The sequence below is a fragment of the Marmota marmota genome, unplaced genomic scaffold, assembly GCF_001458135.2.
Source record: "Marmota marmota marmota unplaced genomic scaffold, marMar, whole genome shotgun sequence".
NCBI classification, from domain to species: Eukaryota; Metazoa; Chordata; class Mammalia; order Rodentia; family Sciuridae; genus Marmota; species Marmota marmota.
The window spans coordinates 2865231-2887567 of record NW_026000052.1 but is presented as its reverse complement, the minus strand read 5'-3'; the positions used below and the strand labels follow the sequence as shown (position 1 = coordinate 2887567).

At 63.9% G+C, this 22337-nt stretch overlaps 1 protein-coding gene across 2 annotated transcripts in view; it reads left to right on the top strand.

The window, feature by feature from the left end:
• Positions 1 to 22337, top strand: part of Rxra (retinoid X receptor alpha) — an 87403-nt gene that overhangs the window by 27669 nt on the left and 37397 nt on the right. Inside the window, exon 1 of one of the 2 annotated variants that reach the window (XM_048813368.1) lies at positions 6056 to 6163. The exons of the other annotated variant lie outside the window; for it this stretch is intronic. Within the exon in view, the coding sequence (XP_048669325.1) occupies positions 6154 to 6163 (10 nt within the window). The 5' untranslated portion in view covers positions 6056 to 6153. Of the gene's footprint in view, positions 1 to 6055; positions 6164 to 22337 lie in introns of those variants that run through there. 2 annotated transcript variants of the gene reach the window in all.

Genomic DNA, 22337 nt, shown 5'->3' with positions numbered 1-22337 from the left:
CAAGGGAGAAGCAGGACCCCTGTGTTCAGGACGCATTTCCCATGGCAAAGACTGAATTCTGGGTGGGACTGTAACTGGGTGCCCATGTTGGTGGGAGGTGGTGGTTGGGCTTGTGGCCTCTGGTTGTGCTCTGGGCTACCGCACACCTGGCCGCCGGACAGCTCCTCTGGTACCCCCGCCAAATCTGCCCACTGCTCCTGCGCTGTAGGTGAGAGTGAGGCTCAGGGCCACACCCCCACCCCCACCTGGACGGCAGCCCCTCACCCCACCAGGTGTGTCCATGGGGGGGGGGAACAGGTGCCCAGGTGGGTGAGCTGAGTGGGTGCTGCCGGGACTCGGCATGCCCGGGGAGTGTGCCCACTCTGCCTGGACTGGGTGGGTCCACAAGTCAGCTGCGCCAGGGAGGGAGCCCAGGACATGTCCAGGGGAAGGCTCACCCGTGGTTTGCCCACATGTCTCCTTGTGGACCGTGGACCCTGCGGTGGGCCCGCTACTCTTCCTGCTGGCCTTAGCCCTTGTGGGCCGGATGGGGCTGGGGCTGTGCTGGGTAGAGGGACTGGAAATAGGTCTGTCCCAAGTCCAGTTGCTCCTGTTTATTGGCTGGGGTCCCAGCTTGTTCCTTAGTGGGCTTGGGTCAGGATGGTGGGGTGTATAACTGGCCAGGGCCAGCTCCCAGAGACCGGGCAGTGAAGTGGTGGGTCATCTGGTAGGGAACCGCGTGGAAAGGGAGATGTGAGGGCCAGAGGGAGCCCTCCACGCGCACCCCTCCGCGGGTCTGCCTGCCGTTGGGGAGGAGTCCTGGGCTGGGGGGCTTATTTGGTGGGCAGACAGAGAAGCCCAGTGGTGCTGGGGCTGGCTGCAGGGTGTGGCTCCCCAGCAGCAGCAGGTCAGGGGTCAGGTGGAGTGAGCCTGGGTTGTCTCTGGGCTGTCGGGTTGCATGTGCTGTCTAGGAGCCACCTACACAACACGCCCCTCCTTTTGGGGCCAGGGGCTGGCATTTTACTGGCATCTCTCAGGCCAGCCCACAGTGCCTCAGTGACAACCTGGGAGAGCTCTGTCTCTGGGGACAGAAGAGAATCTGGGTGGGGGCTCCAGGCTCTGTCCAGGCTTGTTGGCTGTGCGACTCAGGGAGGGCTTCTCTACCCGGCACCACTGGGTGGTCTCCTGCAAGCCCAGGAGGAGCCTCTTCCTCTGCTGCCGCGCGGCCACCCGCTCCTGGCCCAGCAGGCTTGGCAGGGGCTCAGGAATCGCACGTGATCTGCCTTCCTAGCTTCCTCAGCAGGGTGCTGGCTGCTCCCGTCTCCCGAGCACATCTGGAACTTATTCTGTCATTACATCAGTGCCAGTGGCACAGTGGCCCAAGGTGGGCTCCTGGCAGGAGCAGAAGGGGCCCCCTCCCCAGCACCACCGGCAGCCCCTGCCCTGGGCCCATCCCCAGGAGGAGCAGGCAGGCAGGGCCAGCCTGGCAGGGCCTGGAGGGGGCTGGGAGGGAGGAAGCGCCTGGGCCTCCTGGTGCCGAGCGGGTGGAGCTGGAGGAACCATCTCCACAGCCTGAACTTCCTGCTTCCAGGAGCAGAGCCCGGAGCCGAGCCGTGGTGTTGGTGGGGAGGGTCCCAGGAGCTGTCCGCAGAAGGCCTTCCTTTCCCATCTGCCATGGTTGGCCAAGTGGAAGCCCCCAGACAGCTCACAGCCACCCGCAAGTTCCAGGCGCCCACGGACGGAGTCTGAACGCTGTGCAGAAGCTGGGGTCTCACCGGGTACCCGTGGTGGGAGGGCAGCAGCAGGCTGCATCCCAGTCCCCCCCCTCCCCCGTTCCCGCGGGGGGGCATTGGCGTTTCACAGGTCTGCCTTCCAGCGGGCACCTCAGGTCCCTAGTGGGCAGCTCAGCCTTTCCCCAGCACGAGGCTCATTCTTTGATTGGCAGATTGGTTAGATACGAGTCACATACCATAATGTTGGCTGTTAGGTGAATTCGGTGATTTTTATTGTATTCATGAGCTGGTACCAGTCTTGGGATTTGGGATCATTTCCATCAGTCCCCAAAATAAGCCCTGTGTCACTGTCAGTCATTCCCTGCCCTGTCTGATTTTGGCCATCACTGCTTCCCCTCTGCCCACCTGCTGTCCCACATTTGTGATTTGACTTGATCTTCAGAGCAGCGTGGGCGCTAAACAAGGGGGCTTCCCCCTGACGGATGGTGCCCAGCAGGGAGCAGGAGAGCACCTCTCCTGTGTTCATTATCCCGTGTCCCCACAGAGTCCTGACCCACCAGAAGCCTGTTTATGTTCTGCAGTGTCACGATCCTGTGTTACAGGTGTGGAAACTGAGCTGTCCTGGAACCAGCCCCTTGGAGATGGCATCAGGAGGGCTAGTGACCTCTCCTCCTGGGCTGTGCAGTATGCTGTCTCTCAGGCCTTGGCCTGCCCCTGCACCTGGTTGGGCTGGACACTGGTGCACTCCAAGAGGCACGGAGACCTCCTCTGCACCTGAGCTCTCCCTTGGGGGCCAGTGCCCGGGTGCCTGGCAGCCCCTTATGCCTTCTCTGGGTGCCGGACCTACTCCAGCCTGCCTGACCTGTCTCCTGGCACGACTTGGCAGTGGTTTTGTGCTGACCCTGCACAGCTGCTCACCAAGCCAGTGGTTCCCAGAGCTCCACTGGGCTGAGGCCCTGCCTTGCTGCAGACCCTGGGGGGAGGACCCTCTGTCCCCTCCAGCCTCATGGTCCCAGTTTGGACATCATGGGCCGGGGTTCCAGGTGCAGCCCCCCTTCTGCACCGTCTGCAGCTTGTTACCAGCCCAGCACAGCTGCCCTGCATGGAGGTGCCAGGGTGCAAAGTGGGGGCTGCCAGCTGGGGCTCCCCAGGGAGCTTGGCTGCAATGGGTGGGGCCATGGGGTCCCCTGAGCCACTCTGGGAATGATTTCTGCCTTCTGCAGGGGAGGGGAAAGGCCTTCCCAGTGGGGAAGGGGACCACAGTCCCAATTATCACTCCATTGCTTGTCTGGAGTTGCTGGGTGTCATGCCACCTGACATCCCTGGAGAGGCCTCTGCCCAGTGAGGGAAGATGGCCCTACTCATTCCCTGATGGACACTTTCTCTTGCCTCATGTCCCCATGAGGAGGTGCCAGTTCTGTGGCCTGAGGTCCCCTTCTGGGAAGATTGGGTGCTCCACTCTGCCTGTCCCTATGCTTTGGTGGAAGTTCCCGCCTAGGCCAGATGGCCCCGACAGTGCAGTAAAGGTGATGACCCCTGCTGGGTGCGAGTTGGGCCGCAGAAAGTTCTAGAGAGGCAGAGCAAGGAATCAGGCATGTGGACTGTGTGTGTCTGTGCTATGTACGAGGTGGTGGTCCCCATCCTGTGAGGGCCCTTGGGCCTAGCTACCTGGTCCCTGTGAGCCTCCCATAGCCCCAGCCCCTCTGTCCCGTCCAGCCTCATGGCCCCGGGTTAGATATCATGGGCCAGGGTTCCAGGTGCAGCCCCCCTTCTGCTGTGTCCCTTGCTGACTGAGTGACCTTAGGAAAGTCCCTTCCCTCCTGGGGCCAGGCTGGGGCATCACCTCCACTGGACAAGGACAGGCCTTCTCTGGACCCTGCTGGGTCCCCAGGTCCACACTTGACGGAGGGCTTGCAGCCGCCTCCTGCTTTGGGGAGTCTGTGCCTTTGTGCTGCAGCCTTTAGGGCTCAGAGCTGATTGCAAGTGATCCCTTGGCCATCCTGCCTGGTCACTCCCAAGCTGTCGGAGAGTCATCTGCGCCTGGTTGGCGTGGTGGTGGCTGGGGACTCCTGGACAGAAGTGCTCGCCTGGAGCCCACTGTGTGGTGGGCACTTGGGCAAGCCGGGGGCGGGCGGAGCTTTCCGTAGGGGTGCTTTACACGGCTGAGCACAGACCCCGAGAGCCTGGGCTGGCAGCAGCACGGGCACAGTGGCATAGGGTGCCCTCACTGTGGGGACAACACTGCCAACAAAGTGGGTGCTGCTGTCATCCCAGGAGACGGGTGGTCAGCAGGGAGGGGCTGCCACTTCTAAGCTGGTCCACCTGAGGGACATCGCCCGAGTGCAGCTGCAGCTGGCGGGCCTGTGGAAGAGGCCTGGGAAGGGGTCAGTTCTGGGCAGGGGACCTGCCTCAGTTTCTTGAGCTGAAGGTGGGGATGGGGGGGGGGCCTGCTGGTGCTGAGGTCAGCTGAGTGGTGGGGTCCTGAGCTGGCAGGCAGATGGCCCCATGCCCAGGGACACATGGTGGAGAGCACCCCAGCAAGGATGTAGACCCAGAGTCGATCCCACCTCCCCCTCACACCCTGTGTCCAGGGGGCTTCTTCCTGCTGGGTGGGGGACCTGGGATGGGGGGCCAGGTGGAGTCCTCACTACCCTGCTCCTCCCAGTGTGGCCTGGGAAGGGTCCCTTGGCCTTGCTGGGCATCAGTTTTCCTCATTATCTGGTGGGGCTGCTGTGAGCCCCTGATGCCAGGGCTGCCCTGGAGTGGCAGTTGGGCTACTATTTTTGTGTAGAATTTGCTGAAGCCCTGTGGGCTGCCGTGCATGGGCAGTCCTGCCTGTGAGCAGGGTGGCTGCGTGCCCCGGGCCTGCGCAGTGGAGGCTCCCTGGCTGTGGCTCAGGGCTGCTCCGGGCAGCTAGGTTGGGAGCCACGAGCCGAACACCTCCTGTGGTGTCCCAGGAGGCCCAGGCTCCCAGGACGCTAGCTCTTTCTGTAGTGTGGTGTCCCCTGAGCCGGGGGCAGGTGGGCAGGGCATCTCCCCCCACATCTGAGAGCTGCGCTGGCACTGGGAGCAGGCGTCGGGTCACTGGGCCCACAGCTAGGTGTCAGGCCTGGCGAGCAGGCTTTGGAGTGGCCTTCCTGCCTCGTCCCTGCTTGTCCCCAGTTGTGGTGGCAGTGGCAGGCGCGAGTGCTGTGCCGGCCTGTCTTCCCTCATGTGGAGGGTGCGTGGTGGGGCCGGGTGGCCCTGGTCCTTCCTGGGTGCCGCAGCGTGTTGAAACCTGTCTGACGCGGCGGTGGTGTCGAAATAGGTGCAGCGTTTCCCAACGCCCTGCCAGCCCGTCACAGGACTGGGCGTCAGGCGTCTGGGTGCCAGGCCTGGCCTGGCCTCCCTCGTGGGGTGCCTGGGCCTCGTTTCCCTGGCTGCGACGGCAGGGGGGCTGCCCACCCCCCACCCCGTAGGGGCACTGGCGGAGGTCCTGACGCCAGGGCAGGGTGACGTGATGGTGGGCCCACATGATCCTTGGCACTTCCCTTTACGGAGGGGGCACGAGGTTTGGCCAGGAGTGAGGGTGGGGTTGGAACTCAGAGCTTGTGACTTTGAGCAGGAAGGAGCGAGGGGCCTAGAGGCAGAGCTGTCTGAAGAGGGTGCCCCGCTGGCCAGCGTGGCCAGGGCAGGGCTGGGAGGGGCCCTTGCAGTGCCGACCGGGTGCGGGCGATGGTGGGATGTGGACGTCTCAGGCAGCAGCCAGTGGTGTCCCTCTTCCTTTGGCTGGAGGGGTCTGGTGCCCGGAACCACCCTATGAGGGCAGAGGTGGCCAGGGTGTTTGCAGGGCGCATCCATCATCTCCACAGTCCAGACCGCCACTCACAAAGAACCCTGGGACCCTCCCTGTCAGCTCACAGCACAGAGGCTGCTGTGTTTGGTGTTTAGAGGAAGTTGCAGAGGCTCCAGAGAGGCCAGTGACCCTGGGGGCACATGGCTGGTGGGCAGGGGAACTGTGTCCAGGGGAGGGACCCTGCACAGGCCCTGCTTTCTGGGATCCTGCACATCAGAATATGGGGTGGGGCTCGTGTATGCACCCTAGTGGGTCCCGCTGTGCCACCCGAGCTGTGTGGCCCTAGCCCAGTAGCCCATGGAAGCTGCCGGATCTGGCCGGGGTACAGAGCTAGTGGTGGACCTGCCGGAATCTGGCCCAGAGGACTCAGGAACACCCTCCAGCCAAGGTGCTGCTGGGACTCTGCTGGGTGGGACCCTGGGGTTCTGGGAACCTGAGGCCAAGCCTTGCCGGGCTGTGGCATCCGTCCCTTGTCAGCTGGGAGGGGCCCTGGAGACCAGTCGCTTACAGAGGAGGAAGCAGGCGCCCAGAGAGGGCAATGGGCCTGGTCTGGGCACACAGTGTGGTGGTCACAGGGCCGGGGCTGTGAGGAGGGGTGTCGGGAGCATGCTATCTGGTAAGGGGGAGGCTGTGGTGGTCAGGGCTGGGGAGAGGAGAGACAGCAGTGGGAAGACAGTGGCCACTAAGGGGCTCTCGGTGCCTGAGTGGCAGCTGTGTGCCAGGAACCACGGCTGGTGCCTGCCTGCCTCTGGCGGATGGGTGGGCTCCCTCAGCTTACTGTGTCCCAGCAGCCCTGAGGGTTCCAAGGCTTCCTGGCCACCCTCCAGGTGTGGACACTGCAGCCCAGGGAGCTGACAGCTCTTGCTGGGGTCCTGGGCCAGGAGGTGGTGGGCGGGCTCTGGACCTGCTCTCCTTGCCCATGGTGCTGGGCCCCTGCATCTATGTGCTGCCCACCCTCTTGCTGTGGGAGCCTGCTGTGCGTGGCTGGGGTGAGTGGGCCTCCCCCAGGAAGCCCTCCTTCCTGCTGCGTCTCCGCAGGGTGGCTCTGGGAGCTCTGGAGAATGCTGTCTTTCTGTCCAACTCTGGATGGTGTCCTGGCAGGGCCTTGCTTATCTGCCTGCTGGCCCCGGGGCAGGGAGGGAGCGGGGCTGATGTCCAATTTGTGAGTGCTGAGTGTGTGTGCAGGCCACCGTATATGTACATGGGCTCTCAGTCCTCACAGCCTCCTGGAACCATAGTCAAGGACATTGTCCCCTTTCTGAGGACAGGACCCTCAGACGCAGTGGGGCTGGATCATGGCTCAGCCTGCAGCCCTGCAGTGTGGCTGGGACTGGTACCCAGGTTGCTGCCTGTGGCGCCTGTGGAGCAGGGGCCAGCAGTCAGTATCACCACGTGTGGGCCTGGGCGAGCAGAGGCCAGCCTTGCGGTCTCGTGTCCACTTCCACAGTGTGGGTGGTGCCTGGCTGTCTGTGGGAGTGGCACTGACCCCTTGCTGGCCCGGAGGGAGTGAATCTCAGGCCACCCTCCTGTGGGGCTGGGTGAGCCTGGAGGTCCTGTGCAGCCTGCTGCAGGCTCTGGCTGAAGCCCTGGGGGTGTCTGTCCCCCATTCCCCCCTCCCCTCCCCACCAGGAGAGCAGAGCAGGCCCCCCACAGGCCTCGAGGCGGGTGCAGAGCTGGGGTGGCGCCCAGCAGCCCAGAGGGGAGCAGCTTTGCAGGAGGTGGGCAGGCGGTGGTCTAGAAAGCACGGGAGTCCAGACCTCAGTTTCCAGCCACTTCCTCCTTAGCTGACAGCTCTTTGCAGAAGAGGAAACCAGGGCTCGGAGAGGCAAGAGGCGGTGCAGCCTGCCTAGGGTCAGTGCCTTGGGGCACCGCCCGCCCGTGTCTCCTAGAATGCGTGCCTACTCGGTGGGGTGCCACGCAGCCTCCTGGCGTATTCTGCAGCCCGTGCTCACTGTCCTAGCTCTCCACCCCTCCCCGTCCTGCTGGTCAGCACGTCTGTATTTGACACCTTCTCTGGGCCAAGCCCAGATGACCTGCCTGCCACGGAGAGCCAACCGGGGCCTCGCTCCCTCAGGAGCCCACAGGCCTTGGTGGCCTTGGGTGAGCCGGTGGGCTGTGCCTGCAGGAGTGGAAGGAGGAGGTGAGGCCCGCGTGGCTTCCTGGAGGGGTGTGGGTCAGGGAGACAGGTGGGAGCCAGCCAGGAGGCGGCCGAGTTTCAGGCCCAGGGAACAGTATGTTCAAGGCTAGGGGCAGGAACCTGGCCATTCCTGGAATGACCCAGGCTGGGCGGGGAGTGGGCAGGGCCAGGGGCAGGTGCCTGTGGGGAGCGCTGGTGAGGAACAGGCTTGGCCTGTTGCCCGGCTGCCTCCAGAGCCAAGTGGCCCCCGAGCATGGGAGACGGGCGAGCCTCAGGGGAAGGCAGGGTCCCCAGTGGTCCTCCACTCCTTCAGGATCTCTGGAGCCGGCTGCCCCAGGGTACGCTGGGAAACTTGACCCACGGGGCAGCAGAGGGTCCCAGGCAGTCCTGGCCCAAGCCCAGAACAAACGCTGTTCATCTCAGGGCGTGCCAGAGACTGCTGGGATAGGGGGCCTGGCTAGAGTTAGGGGATGAGCAGTGCTGGTCAGTGGGCTCCTTTCCCAGTGAGGACATGGAGGTGGGCCTGGGGTGCCCAGCGGGTGGACACAGGGCTGGGGGGCTGCCAGCTCAGATTGGGAGGGGTCTGAGGGACTTTGGGGCAGGATGAGAGCTAGAAGAGTCCTACACCTTCCACGGCATCAAACCACAGCTCTGTCACAGACGCTGGGGAGACCCCGACCTGTGTCCACCCACCCTGCATAGTGCTGCCTGGTGCTCACCGCTGACCTGGCCTTTCCTCCTTGTGCAGTGAGACAACAGCGTTTATTGGTACCCGCTTGTGTTTAAAGCAAAAGTGGAACTCAGATTTGGGGTTTCTATCAAAATTGGGGTCTGTGGTCGGACCAGCCCCCTGCCACTGGTATTGGAGGAAGTGCGGGGTCCCCAAACCACTCCTGCTGCTGGACAAGAGAACCAGGGGGTCTCGGAGACTTGGGGTCCCAAGTGAGCAGCGGGCAGGCAGCCTCTGCCTGGGCTGTGCTGCCCCAGCCTGCTGGCCCTGCGGGCCCTGTCTTGTGTTGGGACGCCCACAGGAGGCCGGTGCCTGCCCAGGGGCTGTGCTGTGTGTGCCCATGTCCTGGGCTGCACCCTCCTGTCTGTGTCCTCACCATCTCTGGGAGCAGGGCTGCTGCCAGTGCCCTGACCTCAGCCCCACTGCTGCCCTGCTAGCCAGGGGTGGCTGGCCTGGCCTGGCTCTGCTGTTGCCCTTCCACAGCTCCCTGGACCTCCCGGGCATCTCCCGCCCCCGCTTGCCCAGCCTCCCCCTCCTTTGGTATCTCTTCTCCCCGTCCCCTGTATCTCCCCGTCGGCTGCTCCCTGTACACCCTCCCCTTGCACATTGTGCCCAGGCAGCCTTGGGCTCATGATCTGACCTGCCACTGACCAGCTGGTGGCCTTGGGCAGGGTGTCTCTGAGCCTCTCATTCCTCTGGACAAAGAAGGCAGTGCTTGTAGCATTTTGAAAGAGCCGAGTGAGGTTCATGTTGTGAGGTCGCAGGGCGGGGTCTGCTGCGTCGGAGGGTCCAGCGCTGGCTCCCGCCCTGCTGCATCTGCAGGTGGAAGATGGGGCACTGGGCAGGTGCCTTTTGTCATCTGGAGGTGCCCAAGTGTGGGGAATGGACCCTGGCCCCTTGCAGCTGAGACCAGTGAGAGGTGCAGCATCGGGGAGGTAGCAGCAGGGACCTGCTGGCTGTGCATCCCGGGCTGAGGGTGCTGGGTTTCTGGGTGGGTGAGGGCACGTCTACTTCCTTGTAGTGGCTGGTTGAGCACGCTGGCAGGCTGGCCTGACGGCTGGGCGCTGCGGGATCCAGCTGAGCTTGTGTCCTGGCCCCATGCCCTCCCACTGGGCACCTTCCCTATTCTAGGCCTGGCCCATGAGCCAGGTCCTCCTATGGCCGGCAGTCTTGGGCTAGTGAGGGGCTGGCACTAGGGAGCAGGGACCCTGTGGAGTCTTGCCTAGCCTCTGGAGGCCGGGTGTTTGGAACCCAATGGGGGACAGAGCCCCGGCCTCCCTGCTTTTGAGCCGAGCAGCCAAGGTAGCTTCCCGAGTGTCAGGAGCCTGCTCTTGTTTCTGGGGGATCTGGAGTGCATGAGGAGTTACTGCTTCCAGCCAGCACTGGGGTCACAGGGGCATCCATGGGACTGAGCTGGCTGCCCGCCTGTGTCACGCCGATGACACGTCCTCACCTGCTGACCGAGGCGCAGGCTTGGGGTATGGCCCATGCCAACAGCAGAGTGGAGACCTTGGTGGGCACCTGTGCTCTCTCCAGGGCCCCTCAGGTGGAGCTGGAGTGCAGGAGAGGCCTCTGGTGGCTGGGAACGTGGCTGTGCCGTGGGGGTGACTGGGTAACGCGTGCACAGGTCTTTCTGTGCGGCAGGGTGACGTCTTGTGGAATGGATCTGGGACCTCCCACTGGCTCCCAGAGGCTCTCCCCTGTCCCCGTCCACCCTCAGAGCAACTTCCCCACCTCTTGTTACTGGAGCATTCCCTGTGGTCAGCTCTTGGCCCTCATGTGAGTGGAGCCAGCGGGGCATGTTCTCCGTGGCTGGTCCTGGCCTCACCTGCCAGAGGCATTGGCTCCCCCTGACCTGCTCCCTTCTGTGGTCATGGTAGTGCCCAGCTGGTTCACCTGTGAGGCTGCTGCTGCTGGCCATGGGCCTGAGGGCCCGTGTGTGATGGGTCCTCTCTCAGTAGGTGCTGTTCCTGGTTGTGGTCCCCTCGTTGAGGGTGGAGCATGCTCAGGGTCAGCCTCAGGCCTCAGAGGCTCCCGAGTGCATGAGAGCCTTCTCCTCCCTGTGTGGGGGTCTTGGGGAGTGAGGAACCCCTGATTCTTCTGTGGATGTGGGGGTGGTCATGGTGGTGTCTGACCCCTCCCTCTCCCTCTGCCTGTGTGCTGATGTGAGAGTCAGCCAGGGGATCCCGGGCAAGGCCCTGCTGGAGCTGAGCCAGGGCTCCCCTCTCCATCAGCTGAGTCGGCTGACCCTGGGCCTGTCCCTGGTGCTGTCCTGGAGTGACAGCCACAGAGGGCCCGGCCTTGGGAGGTGACCAGGATTGCACAGACGGTGATGGGATCAGGAGCCGGCCCAGTCGGAAGCTGGCACTGGGCTGTGGGCAAGGCTGGGGGGCAGCAGGGCAGGTGGGCTCTGAGGTCCCAGGGTGCACTGTGGGCTGGAGCTGTCCCTCGGGAGAGACATGTTCTCATTGGCTGGGCTGGCGTTGGGGAGCCAGGCTGGCCGCGGGTGCTGTGCATGGGACCCTGTCCCCCCTTCAGGCCGTTAGCTCTTGCCACTTGAGGGAGGCAGTTGCGGCCCTCTGTCTGGAAGAAGGAGAGGACAAGAGGCAGCCTTGGGGGAAGTGTGGAGAATGGCTGTTTTATTTGCTCAGGGTCAGGCTTCAGGGTCCCCAGAGATAGGCCCTGTCCCTGTTCCCAAGGGACTGGCCTCCATGCCCAAGGAGCAGTCCTGACACAGATCTGAGGTCACCCTTGCCAGTCTTAGGACCCTGGGCCCCAGACTCTGTTGAAGTCTCAGAGTGACATGGAGATGGTGGGAGTTTGACCCTGCACTGTGCTGGCCAGGCCTGGCCACTCCCCTGGGCAGCTGGAACTGGGCTCTGTGGGGGAGACTGGGCATCTGTGGGACGAGGGGCTCCAAAGTGCTCCCCCTGGTTCTGGGAGCTGAGGTGCCTCCGGCCTCCGGCTGGCCACAGGGGGTGCCAGGAGAGCGGGGGTGGGGCCGCTGTCCTTGTCCTTGGCTGAGACTTTGTTTTGTTTCCTAGACTCAGATCGTTCTGCTCCTTCCGTGCCCGGAAGAGAGGCTGTGCTCTGTCCCTGGTGGGGACTTGACTCCCCTGCCGTGTCTGTGGCTGTCGGCAGCCCTGGCTCTGTCCAGTTTCTCACCTGCCCTCCTGGGAGCTCCAGTCACTGGGCGGGGGCCTGCCTGGCCCCTCCAGCCTTGCTGCCCCTCCCTGCCCCACCTCTGCACAGCAGGACTGACGTCATGCTGTTCCCTGTTGGACCTGCTTGTCCTCGCCTGGTGTGTTTCTCCTGGCACTTGACTTCTCCTTCAGACCCTTCCCTCGCAGGTGCTGGGTGAGGACTGTCCCCACCCTCTGTGGCTTGCCACGCCCTCCTAGAGAACCAGGCCTACCTGCCCCCCACGGTTCCTGCCGTCTCTGGGCAGTGATGGTGTGTGAGGGGACAGGTGCTTTGTGCACCTGTGGGTGGATGAAGGAGGGCTATAGGCAGTGACTGGCCATGGGGGGGGGGCAGGCTGCCCAGAGCATGCCCAGTACAGGGGCGAGGCACTCCTGGCATCTTGGATGGCTTCCATGCTGTCCATGGGTCCAGGGCCCAGGGTCAGGAGGAACTATGACTGGGAAGTTTGAGGAGCAGCCCCATAGGACATGAGCTGGGGATGTCCAGGTCTGCCCCAGTGGCCCGAGGCCTGGGTTCTGTGGGGAGACTGGGCATCTGTGGACGATGGGCTCCAAAGTGCTCCCCCTGGTTCTGGGAGCTGAGGTGCCTCCGGCTGGCCACAGGGGGTGCCAGGAGAGCGGGGTGGGGCCGCTGTCCTTGTCCTTGCCTGAGACTTTGTTTTGTGTGTGTTCTGTATAAGAGGCCACTTTGGACTGTGACTCCAGGTGTGGCTGTCCCCCCAGAAGCTGCCAGGCCTTGCCCTTACTCCTGGTGTCCCTTGTTCCTGGGAGGTGGACAGGACCTGGTTACGGTTGAGAGACCTCAGCCCTGGCCGAGCAGATGTGGAGCTCTGACTGAGTCCCTGCTGCTGTAGCCTGTGAGGGACAGAGGCCTCCTGGACTCCCAGGTGAAGCTCGGCCTTCTTGTGGGCTGATGGGAGGGGCAGCAGGTCCAGGGCCTGGCTCTAGGGGTTCCTGTGGAGCCCCTGGGCAGCTCTCCCTTTGGGGTGGAGCGGCTGTAGGACTCTCAAAGGCTGTTGGAGATTCAGGGTCAGGACACCAGCCTCACAGTGTCCCGGGCCCCCGGCCTGAGCATGACCCCTCTGTGGTGCAGGGCCTGGCTGGCCCCAGGGTGTCAGGACCAGGTTCCCATGGCCCGTCTTGCTGCCCGCTGGGCCAAGCCTGGCCCATGCTCTGCCACTGTCTGCCGGCATCAAGCTCAGGCAGGTGAGGGCTCAGGCGGCCGCCCTCAGTGCTGGCCGGAGGTGGCGTGCCAGGCCCGTGAGTCATGTGGATCCCGGGAATGGGGGTGGCAGGCCTCGCTGCAGGCTGACGTGCCGAGGCTTGCTGGCTGCCCACAGCTTGGCAGGAGTTGAACAGGGGCCTGCATTGGCCAGGTCAGGCTGTGGGGCTGGGTGGTCATGGGAAGCAGGGTGTACCAACACTGGTGGCTGAAGGGTCTGTGGGCACTGGAGCCCCTCCAGGTCTTCTGCTGTCTAGCGGGCAGGGAAGGCCTCTCAGAGGAGGTGTCCGTGGGGCTCAACCCAGGCGGGGTGAGCCTGCAGGCCCAGGGCCAGACCTGGGGCTGAGAGGGACTCATGCACCGTAGAGACTGGTCAGGGCTAGGTGCCACAGCCAATGTGCCACCGCTGTGGCACAGAGCCCCCGGGGAAGGAGTGCTGGCTAGAGAGCCTTGGTGAGCGGGGTGGGGGTTCCCCCACTCCACCTGTGTCCTCCAGCTGCCTGGGCAGGGCTCTGAGCAGCAGCTCTGCTGCAAGTTAGCCTGACCCTGGGTCTTCTGTGGGCAGAAGTGCCCAGTCTGTCCCAGGCCCCACTTGGTAGGTGCTCAGGAGCGGTGCCTCCTGGCATGGGCCCCCTGGGGGAAGCCCATGCAGCCCCTGGGTGGGGCGGCTCAGCCGGAGGGGGACACCAGAGGCAGGCTTGCTACTGGGAAGCGCCTTGTGTGTTTGCTCGTGACTGAGTGCAGAGGGCTCTGGCCAGGGCCCAGGCTTGGCCTCCAGCACTTTGGCTGGAAGGGTGAAGCCTGAGAGGCCAGTGGGGCCTGGGGCAGGGCAGGTGGTGCTTCCTAGGGGCACGTCTTGGGTGCTGGGCAGGCCCAGGACAGCTGGTGGGATAGAAAAGACAGGCCTGCAGACACAAGAAGCAAGGCCCATACCCGGGTGGCTTCCAAGCTGCCATGTTGGATTTGCTGGACTGACCAGGCCTCCTAGAGGCAGAGAACGGGCCAGACAGGGCCCTGTGCTTCATGGGAACTGCAGGTCTGTGGGATCCATGGGCTGTGAGAGGAGAGCGATGGGACTTCCAGGCCTCGTCACTTGGATGTGGATGGGGAAGCTGGTACCATGGCGTGCGGGGGGTGTGGCATTGGGCTGAGGCTGGGTGGGTGCTGACACGGGCATTTTTTGGCCCTTCTCCATGACTGACTTTGAGATTCCAGTGTGGTGGTGCTGCTGTGCTGGGCAGAGATGGCCAGGAGCTGGTCTAGGCGGGTCCGCTTGCTGCTGCTCCACCTGCCCAGGGGCCGCCGAGCAGGTTGTTCACAGTTCTGCCCCGTGCTCGCTCATTGGGCATGGCTTGGTGCTAGGCAGGGGTGAGGGTGCTTTGGGCTGGGCCTGCTCCAGGTAGGGCTGGCTGGTGAACCCTGGCTGAAGGGTCTGGCAGGGGCTGGGCCAGGTGCAGGCCTGTGTGGCCTGGGTCTCAGGCCACATGTGATCCACGCAGACGTGGTTTGTGTATGTGCACAGAGGTGGGACGTACACGAGGTGGATTCGTCTGAGTGTGGGGCCTGCCAGAGGCTTTCCCAGGTGTCAGCACCCACAGGTGGACCTTGCAGGGGTTGAGTGACCAGGCTTTATTGCCCTAGAGCCCCATCTAAGGCCACACAGCTGTCAGCTGGACTCACCCTGTGGAATCCAGGGTGGGGCTTCTCATCCGCGACCATCCCTATCAGGGCTGGATGAGGCTAGGTGGGGTCATTTTGGGGATCTGCAGGAGCCTGATGCAGATTGGGACATGCCCAGGACCCAGCACTGGGCCCAGTTGAGGCAGGAGGAGAGTCTGCTGGCTCTGAGCGGTAGTCCCACAGTCACGGACCCCCATCACCTGGAGGGCTGAGGCCAAGCTTGTGGGGCAGTGGGAGGGGGTATTGAGCACCTCCATCTCCCCGACCACCAAGACGGAAGAGTTACAGTTTCCCAGCACTGAGACTTGGGTGCATATGGACTTATGTGCTGATATGCTGGCCAAGAGTGTCCTGCAGGACCACCCACCTCCACCTAACCTGCTCTGGCCAGGCCCTCGGGTGGCTGGGAGGATCTGGGGATCATGGTGAGCCACCCACCACAGCTGAGTTTGCATGGCTTCCCTCTTGGGAATAAAGCCTTTGATGGGCCTGGACGAGGATGAGGTGGGCCGGCTATGATTGTGGGTCCAGGCGGGACTTCCTGCCCTCATCCATCTGTGAGCTCGTCCAGGTGTGGTCCTGGACACGAATCAGATGAGCAGGGAGCTGTCATGTTGAAAGAGGAATGGGGAAGCCAGCAGACAGGGGTGCAGCAGTAGCCGGGGGATGGTCTGGCCAGGGTCTTGCTGAAGTCAGGTTTCAGGAGTTGTGTCACTATGTGAAAATAACGTGCACATAACCCCCAGATACGAGCACGAGAAATGCCTCTTTTCCTACCCGAGAGCCAGATCTTGGACGTCCTCCACTGTATAGGTAGCCCAGGGACCTCCCTCGCCGTCCTCCAGCCCACCCTGGATGGACATCCCGGCACCTGCTCCATGTGCTGGGCCCAGGGTGAGAGGGAAGCGTCTTGGGACGTGGGTGCCCTGTGCTGCAGAGTGGGCTTGGGGGCTGTGGTGGATGCAAGCCCAGCATGTGGCAGAGCGTGGACCGTGGGGCTGAGGTTTCTGGAGTGGTTCGAGTAGCTGTGTGGCCGAGTGCAGGGCATGCTGGGGGCAGTGTGGCGAGGGCGTGCGCAGGGGCCCAGCGGGGCTGCTGTTGGCTGCCAGGCTGCGCTGAGGCTACTCTGGTCCTTTTCTGTAAGAGTCGGGGAGCCGGGCTGCATCCTGCCTGCCAGTCAGTGCTGGCATCTTGGCTGTGGTGGCCAGCGGGGCTTGCACATGCTCAAGCCAGGCAGCGCCGTCCATGTCCAGGACAGCCTGTCCTCCCTCTCTGGAGCTACCAGTGGGAGGGTTTTAGAATGGGTGTGAGATGTGGGGGTGCTACCATGGGAGACTTCTAGTTCCCCTCCAGCTCTGGTGACATCTCAGCAGCCTGTCCCCAGTGCCAGTGGACAGGCAGGAAGTGCCCTGCATGGCCTCGGACCTCCTAGGGACAGGGATCAAGGAGCCTCTGGCATGCTGGGGGCAGACGGGGTTGGAGGCTATATGCTGTGTCCCCTGCTTTGCTTCCGCCATGGGCCCAGGCCTTGGTCATTGGTCGCTGGACCACGAAGGCATCCAGCTCCTTGGAAGATGAGCCTGTGTGGCTGGAGGGAGGCCTCCTCACTCCCAGGCTTCCTAGATCCCCTCCAGGCAGAGGCAGCACCTTTGCTAGCATGCCCAGAGGCCCGCTGTGTCCTGTGCTGTCCAGCCTCTTCAGCTGTGGGCTCTGTCCCCCAGTGTCTCTGCTCTACTCCCACCTGTCCCTGGGCTGGCCTTGGCCCCTCCTAAGGACTTCCTCCCAGGACCTAGATGCCAGTGCGTGCTCTGCCTACTGCTAGGAGTGCCGCTTGCAGGGGATCGGGCAGAGCATGGTGTGGGCCTCAGTGAGAGCTGCCTGGGCTTCCCCACTGCTGCCACCTAGGCCAGGACAAGGACAGACACATCACGACTGGGTTGTGGAACGCTCCTGCCCACTGGCAGTGGGCCCCTTGCTGCACCTGCGGCTGGTGGGAGCAGGCCAGCCATGCTGTGGGACCTGCTCACAGCCGGCTGAGGGGAGCCAGACTGGAACCCAGGCCTGCCTGTCAGGCCGGCCCGGGGTCCATCTGCACCATGTGCAGGCTGCGGCAGCGTGCCTCAGATTGAGGAAATGAGGCCGGGCCTGTCCTCTTCCAAGAAGCTCTTGGTTTCAGCCATTGGGGGATGCGTGTGGTCCCAGGTGTCTGAGTGAGGGTGGTGGCCAGGCGGGCTCTGGGAAAGGGGAACTGGGTCGCAGGCCACCAGCACTAGCACCACTTGCTCCAGGCGTGTGCCTGGTCACCTCACAGAGGCCGGCCTCCTGCTGTCACGGTCCCGGCTCCTCTCTGACCCAGCTGCCATGCTGCACCGCCTGGGGCTGTGGCGCCCCCAGTCCGGGGGCCAGGGGCCGGTGGGGCCACCCCTGTGGTGGGACCTCTCTCCTGCTCTGGCCACGAGGCTGCACCTTCTCGCCTCTCTCTCAGGAGGGGGCCTGGCCTGGCGCACAGGGGACCGCAGGTGGCTGGCAGGTGAGGGTGGAGTTGGTGGGCACTGGGAGTTCAGGGCTTGGGAGGGTCTTGCCTGCTGGGTGTGGGAGTCAAGGCAGGGCGGCCGAGGAGTCGGGAGGGCCTGGGGCCTGCAGGCGAAGGGAGTCTGGCGGGTGTGGGGCTGGGCTCAGGGACCCTCTCGGAGTGTGCCTTCTGCCCGGTCACGGCTGCTGACGCTCAGCCCAGCTGGAGAGGGGCCTTGCTGTGTTCCCTCTCGTCCCCGCCTCAGGCTGCCCGTCAGCTCCCCACACAGAGCAAACTAAAGCCGGCCTGCATCTGCCGGAGTCTCCGGCCAGGAGCCCTGGGCCCTCTGATGAACCCTGAGTGTCTGGGCCAGAGTGCCCCTTCCTCAGACCAGAACGTTCTGGAAGACTGACCTGGGCTCTGGTCCCTGGGAGGGTGGGAGAGTGGCCCTGCTCACCTCAGGCTCCTCACAGACCTGATGCCTCACCCTCTCCCACATCACAGGTGAGGACACAGGCTGGGCGAGTGGTGGGGTGGGCCCGTGGGAAGGCTGCCGTGGCCCTGGCTCATTCTCCCAGGCCTGATGCCGGGACTCCCTGAGAGGAGGGAGCCGGCAGAGGCCGGGCCACCTGCAGCTGTCCAGGGGTGGCTGGCCCGTGTCTGGCTTGCCTGGGGCCTCTGCCTGGCTGCTGTCTGGGTGGGAGGCTGGTAGGGCAGGCTGGTGCTATTGGGAAGCCCCTCTGCAGGAGGCGGGTCTGGGGTCTGCGCTCGCCAAAGCCATGGTGCTGGTCCAGGACACAGGGGCTCCTGGCCTTTTCCCAATCTTTTGTACAAGGTCAAAAGCGTGTGTGTGTGCCAGGCCCACGTGGGGTATTCATGCACCTTCACACAGGTGGCCTGGAGGGCCCTCTTCTGTGCCCATGTTCTAGGGGAAACCGAGGCACAGAGGTATGGAGTGTCTTTTCTGAGGGAGGCTCGGGGAGGGACCCAGATGTGGCCAGCCAGCTTGTGAACGAGGACCATCTCATTTTCCCAGGCCTTTAAAAATTCCCCTTGCAGTGTGTCAATGTTCAGCTTGCTTCCCTCAGCACCGAGTGGACGCCGTGGACTCCAGCGGGGGCTGTGGGCAATGTCTGGGAGCTGCTTCACTTGGGAACTGAAACAGGAAATAGGAGAGTGTCGGGGACGCCTGGGCACTGCGCTGTCCTTGACTGGGGCCACCTGCCTCTAAGTGCCTTCACAGCCTCTCCTGCGTGTGCCAGGCCAGCACAGGAGCGACCTATGGGCCTTGCCCTGCGTGCTTGTCCTGGGCCAGCGCTGGTGTGCTGGTGGCCAGCGAGCCTGCTCTGGGTGCGTTCCTGCCCCCTTGCTTGGGCAGTCCAGGGTGGTGGAGAGGCTTGCCCCAGACCTGTGTCTGTGAGCCCGAGGTATCCCAAGGCCTTGGCCTCTTGCAGCAAAGGATCCTGCCTGGACCTAGGTTTGGAGGTGGTGTTGTGGTTCACATCTCTCCGGCAAATTCCTAGGAACAGGGTCTGCACCCTGGGCCCTCGTCCCCTGCGTGGGTCCTGGCAGACCTCTGCCGTGCTCGGCTTTGGTGTCCTCCTCTGTAAACTGGATGCAGAGACCTTTCTAGGTGGGCTTGCCCCCTGACGTGGCTTCATGTGGACACACCCAGGTGGTCACGCCTCGCTCTGTCCTCTGCAGTGTGGGGAAGGGCAACGTGTGCCCGTTGTGTCTGGTGTCCAGCAGGACGGCTCGTGCGTGCGTGTTGTGCCCGTGTGTTTCAGAAGGAGCGTTTTGGTTGTTGCAGCCCACTTGCGAGGGTCACTGTGGCCACTTGGTGGACTACAGTTCGCAGTGTCCTGTGGTGTGGCCTGCCTCCCGTGATGGCTCAGGTCATGTTCCAGCCATGTGTGGTCCTGGCATCTCTGGACCCCTTGTAGGGGTGCTTGCCTGCGGCGTCTGCCTCACAGTCCTCCCCGTCCACTGCCGTCCGTCTCTTGCTGACACCCTGCCTCTTCCCAGTTGTGGATTCTCTGGGAGGTCCAGCTAGGCCGCAGGACAGCACTGTGCAAGGGATCAGTGGGCTCCTCGACTGGCCAGGCCCTGGGGACGTGTGGTGTCCAGCTCTGGGGTGGTGGCAGGCGCTCGAGCGCCATGCTTCCTGGCCCACTTCTCTTGCCTTCTGCGTCTGGGTAGAGGGGGGTCTTATGCCTGTGACCTCTGGCTCTGACCTGTGAGCTCATACTTCATTGTCCTTTCTCTGTCACCTTTTTCTGACGAGCCAGGTGGCTGCTGCATGCTCTGGGAGCCACGTTTGAAGGCCCCTGGCACCTGTGGCTGTGAGTTCCATGGGCTGCCTATGGTTTGGAGGTTGCTTGTCTGGGGCCCCTGGACTCCCTGGCGTGGAGGCTGCCGTCCCTCCCCAGGGGGTGGGTGTGCTGCTGCCTGGCCAGCTCGTTCCTGGCTCTAGCCCCCTGGGCGCCAGCCTGGTGCTGGCCCCTGACAGGCCAGCCGTGCATGGCCTCAGCCCACACCCCCTAGTCCCTGGCTGTTCAGAAACGCATGGTGCGCACCTCCGGTGAGGCTGTCTTCAGATCCAGGAGAGGAGCAAACGGTGGAGATGCCGCTTCTCAGACCCCTCCTGTGGCCCAGGCCGTGTCCTCCAGGCATGCTCGTGGGGCCCATGCTGATGATGTCGGTGAGGCCAAGCACTCCAGTAATGGCCCTGGGCAGGGACAGCCGTTGGCCAGCCCCAGGGTGGATGGCTGGGAGCCTGGTGGGCTAAAGGGAGATGGGAGGCTCTGGTGGTGACAGTGGACAGTGGCCATCCTGCCAAGGGACCAGTGGAAGGGGTGGCAGCCTCTGTGCGAGAGAGGGTGCTGAGCTGATGGTAGACAGGTCAGGGCCCTGTGGGAGCTGCATGGCCTCTGGTTTTCCCCTGTAGAGGGCTGGCCTGCTGTTCTGGGGCCTGCAAGGTGGAGCCTGAAAAGAGGCTGTCCACTTCTGCCTGTCCTGCTCCATCCTTGTCCCCAAGGCCCTCTGCTCAAGGTGGGTGGATAGCACCCCTCTTGTGGTCTTGGGGCAGGGCTGTGGGGACCCACACTGCCTGTCACCTGTCCACCCCCGTGTCTGTGGGTCAGCCACTGCGGCTCCCCCAATATGCGCCATGGTGGAGGGGAGACTGAAGGCCACCGTGAGGGCCTTGTCACAGGCTCAGTGAGGGTGAGGAGGCCTGGCTCTGCGCTTGCTGGGTTCCCCTGGGCAGGGTTTCCTTTCGGGCTGGCTCTGTCTCCCTGGGGCAGAGTGGAGCCCCTTCCCCCACCGGGGCTTGCTGGGGCTCTGAGGGGGGGCAGAAACTGGCCCCCACAGGCTCCCCGGTGGGACTTTCAGCTGGGTCTCTGTCCCTGAGGCACCAGACCCTGGCTGAGCAAGCAGGGACCCGGCAGCCAGGGTTTCTGAGGCCCTGGCACCACCCTGGGCGGCCTGGGCTGCGAGGCGGTCTGTCTCACTTAGAGCGTTGACAGGCCTCACAGGGTGCTGGTGGGCTGGAGGCCCGAGTGGCCGAGGCCTGTGGAGGTGGTCTGCCAGTGGGGGTGAGGATGGAGGGGCCTTTGCTCCGGTCCTCATGAGCTGTGGTGCACCCCGCCTTGGGGTGTGGGGGCAGGGAGGGCCCAGCCTGTGGGTGGTGCTGGGGAAGTCCCCTGCAGTGGGCCACGTCCCATTCTCGATCTGTCTCACGGGCAAGGCCCTGTCCTGTCTGCAGAGGCCCCGCCAGCCAGGGCCCCGCAGGTGGCAGGCACCCCACTGGGTGCTGCCAGCAAGTCACATGGGCATGGGTGACCTCCTTCCAAGGGGAGGCTGCCCTTGTGCTGGCATGGGCCAGGGCTTGCAGAGAGGTAGTGGGGACTGACCAGGAGGTCTGGCTCCCTATCTTGCTGCCCAGCAGATGCTCCACCCTCCAGGGCCCCCATGCAACCCCGCCTCTGTCCACCACGTGGCTCCGAGCTGCCAGCATCCCTGTCCAGGACTGGAGCGGCAGTGCTGGGGTGCTGTGGGAAGACGTGGGGATGTCCCCTGGAGAGGCCAGCCCCACATGGGGCCTCAGAAGCTGTACCTGGGGATGTCCCCTGTGCCCCGACCATCTCAGAGCCCCTGACATGACTGTCCCCGAAGCCCCTGGCACGGAGCCCACCTAGCTCTACCACAGTGGGCGGGACGTGGCGTGGAGCGCCCAGGAACCTGCCCGTGTTCTGAAACCAGCTGGGGATGCAGATGAAGATCAGAGAGCCAGCCCCCAGGGGCGCAGGAAGCGCTGTCGAGGGTTCCGCGACAGAGCTGCGGGCGGTGGTGGGTGGCGGGGGGCCTCTGAGCCACCAGGAGCATGGCTCAGAATGAAACAATCATTTCTTTTCCTGTTGAAGAGAAACCGCCTGTGAGAGTCTGCAGGCTCGTGCCCGGCCCCTGCGGCTCTGGAGCAGTTGAGGTTTCTCCCGGAGTTCCCCTCCCTCCCCCACCCACCCTCCTCGAAGGCCTGGGCGGGCACCACGAGGTGTTGGGGACAGTTCAGGGGACAGCCTGGAAGGGAGGTCACGGTGGCCAGGAACCCTGCCTGGCCCTGGAGAGGTGAGCCTCCCTCATGTTCCTGGGCCTGGTGTCTTTCCCTCTGCTGGGAACCTGGGTCCCCTGATGTCTGCTGAGTCCCTCCCCGTCCTGACTGCCGAGCTGGACTCTGTGAGGGTGGAGTATGGTGGGGACATGGAGGACAGAGGGCAGGGTTCGGTCTGGGTCAGCAGCTCTCCCCTGGGCTGGGAAGCTCCTCCCCCTGAGCCCGGCTCCTCGGGGGGGTCAATGGCAGCCTCTTCCTGTCATGCCACTCCCGTGGGCTCATGTGACAAAATGCTAGCCAGGTGTGGCTCTGCGGTGGGTTCCTCAGCCTCGGCCCTTGCCACCTCAAGCGTGCCTTTGTCACTGCAGTCTCTGAGGTTCGGGGCAGTTGACAGGGCCTGGCTGCAAGTGGGCGTGAGGTGGGCCCTGGGTTAGCGGTCTTGTTGTGCAGGCTGAAGGTGGGGAGATCGTCATGTAGCAGATTAATCGAGGCCCCCAGCTCTGCAGTGGCCTTGTCCCTTTGGTCACACCCTTGCCTGGCTCTTTTTATCCAACGTTCACCAGGCCTGGAGGGGCAGCTCCCAGCCCTCCTCAGTCCCTGCCTGGGCAGCACCTCTTAGGCTGCTGGGCAGGAGGCATGGCTGAGTGTCCGGCAGCAGGTGTGGATGGTCTGTGCTGTGGCCAGAGGCTGGAAACCT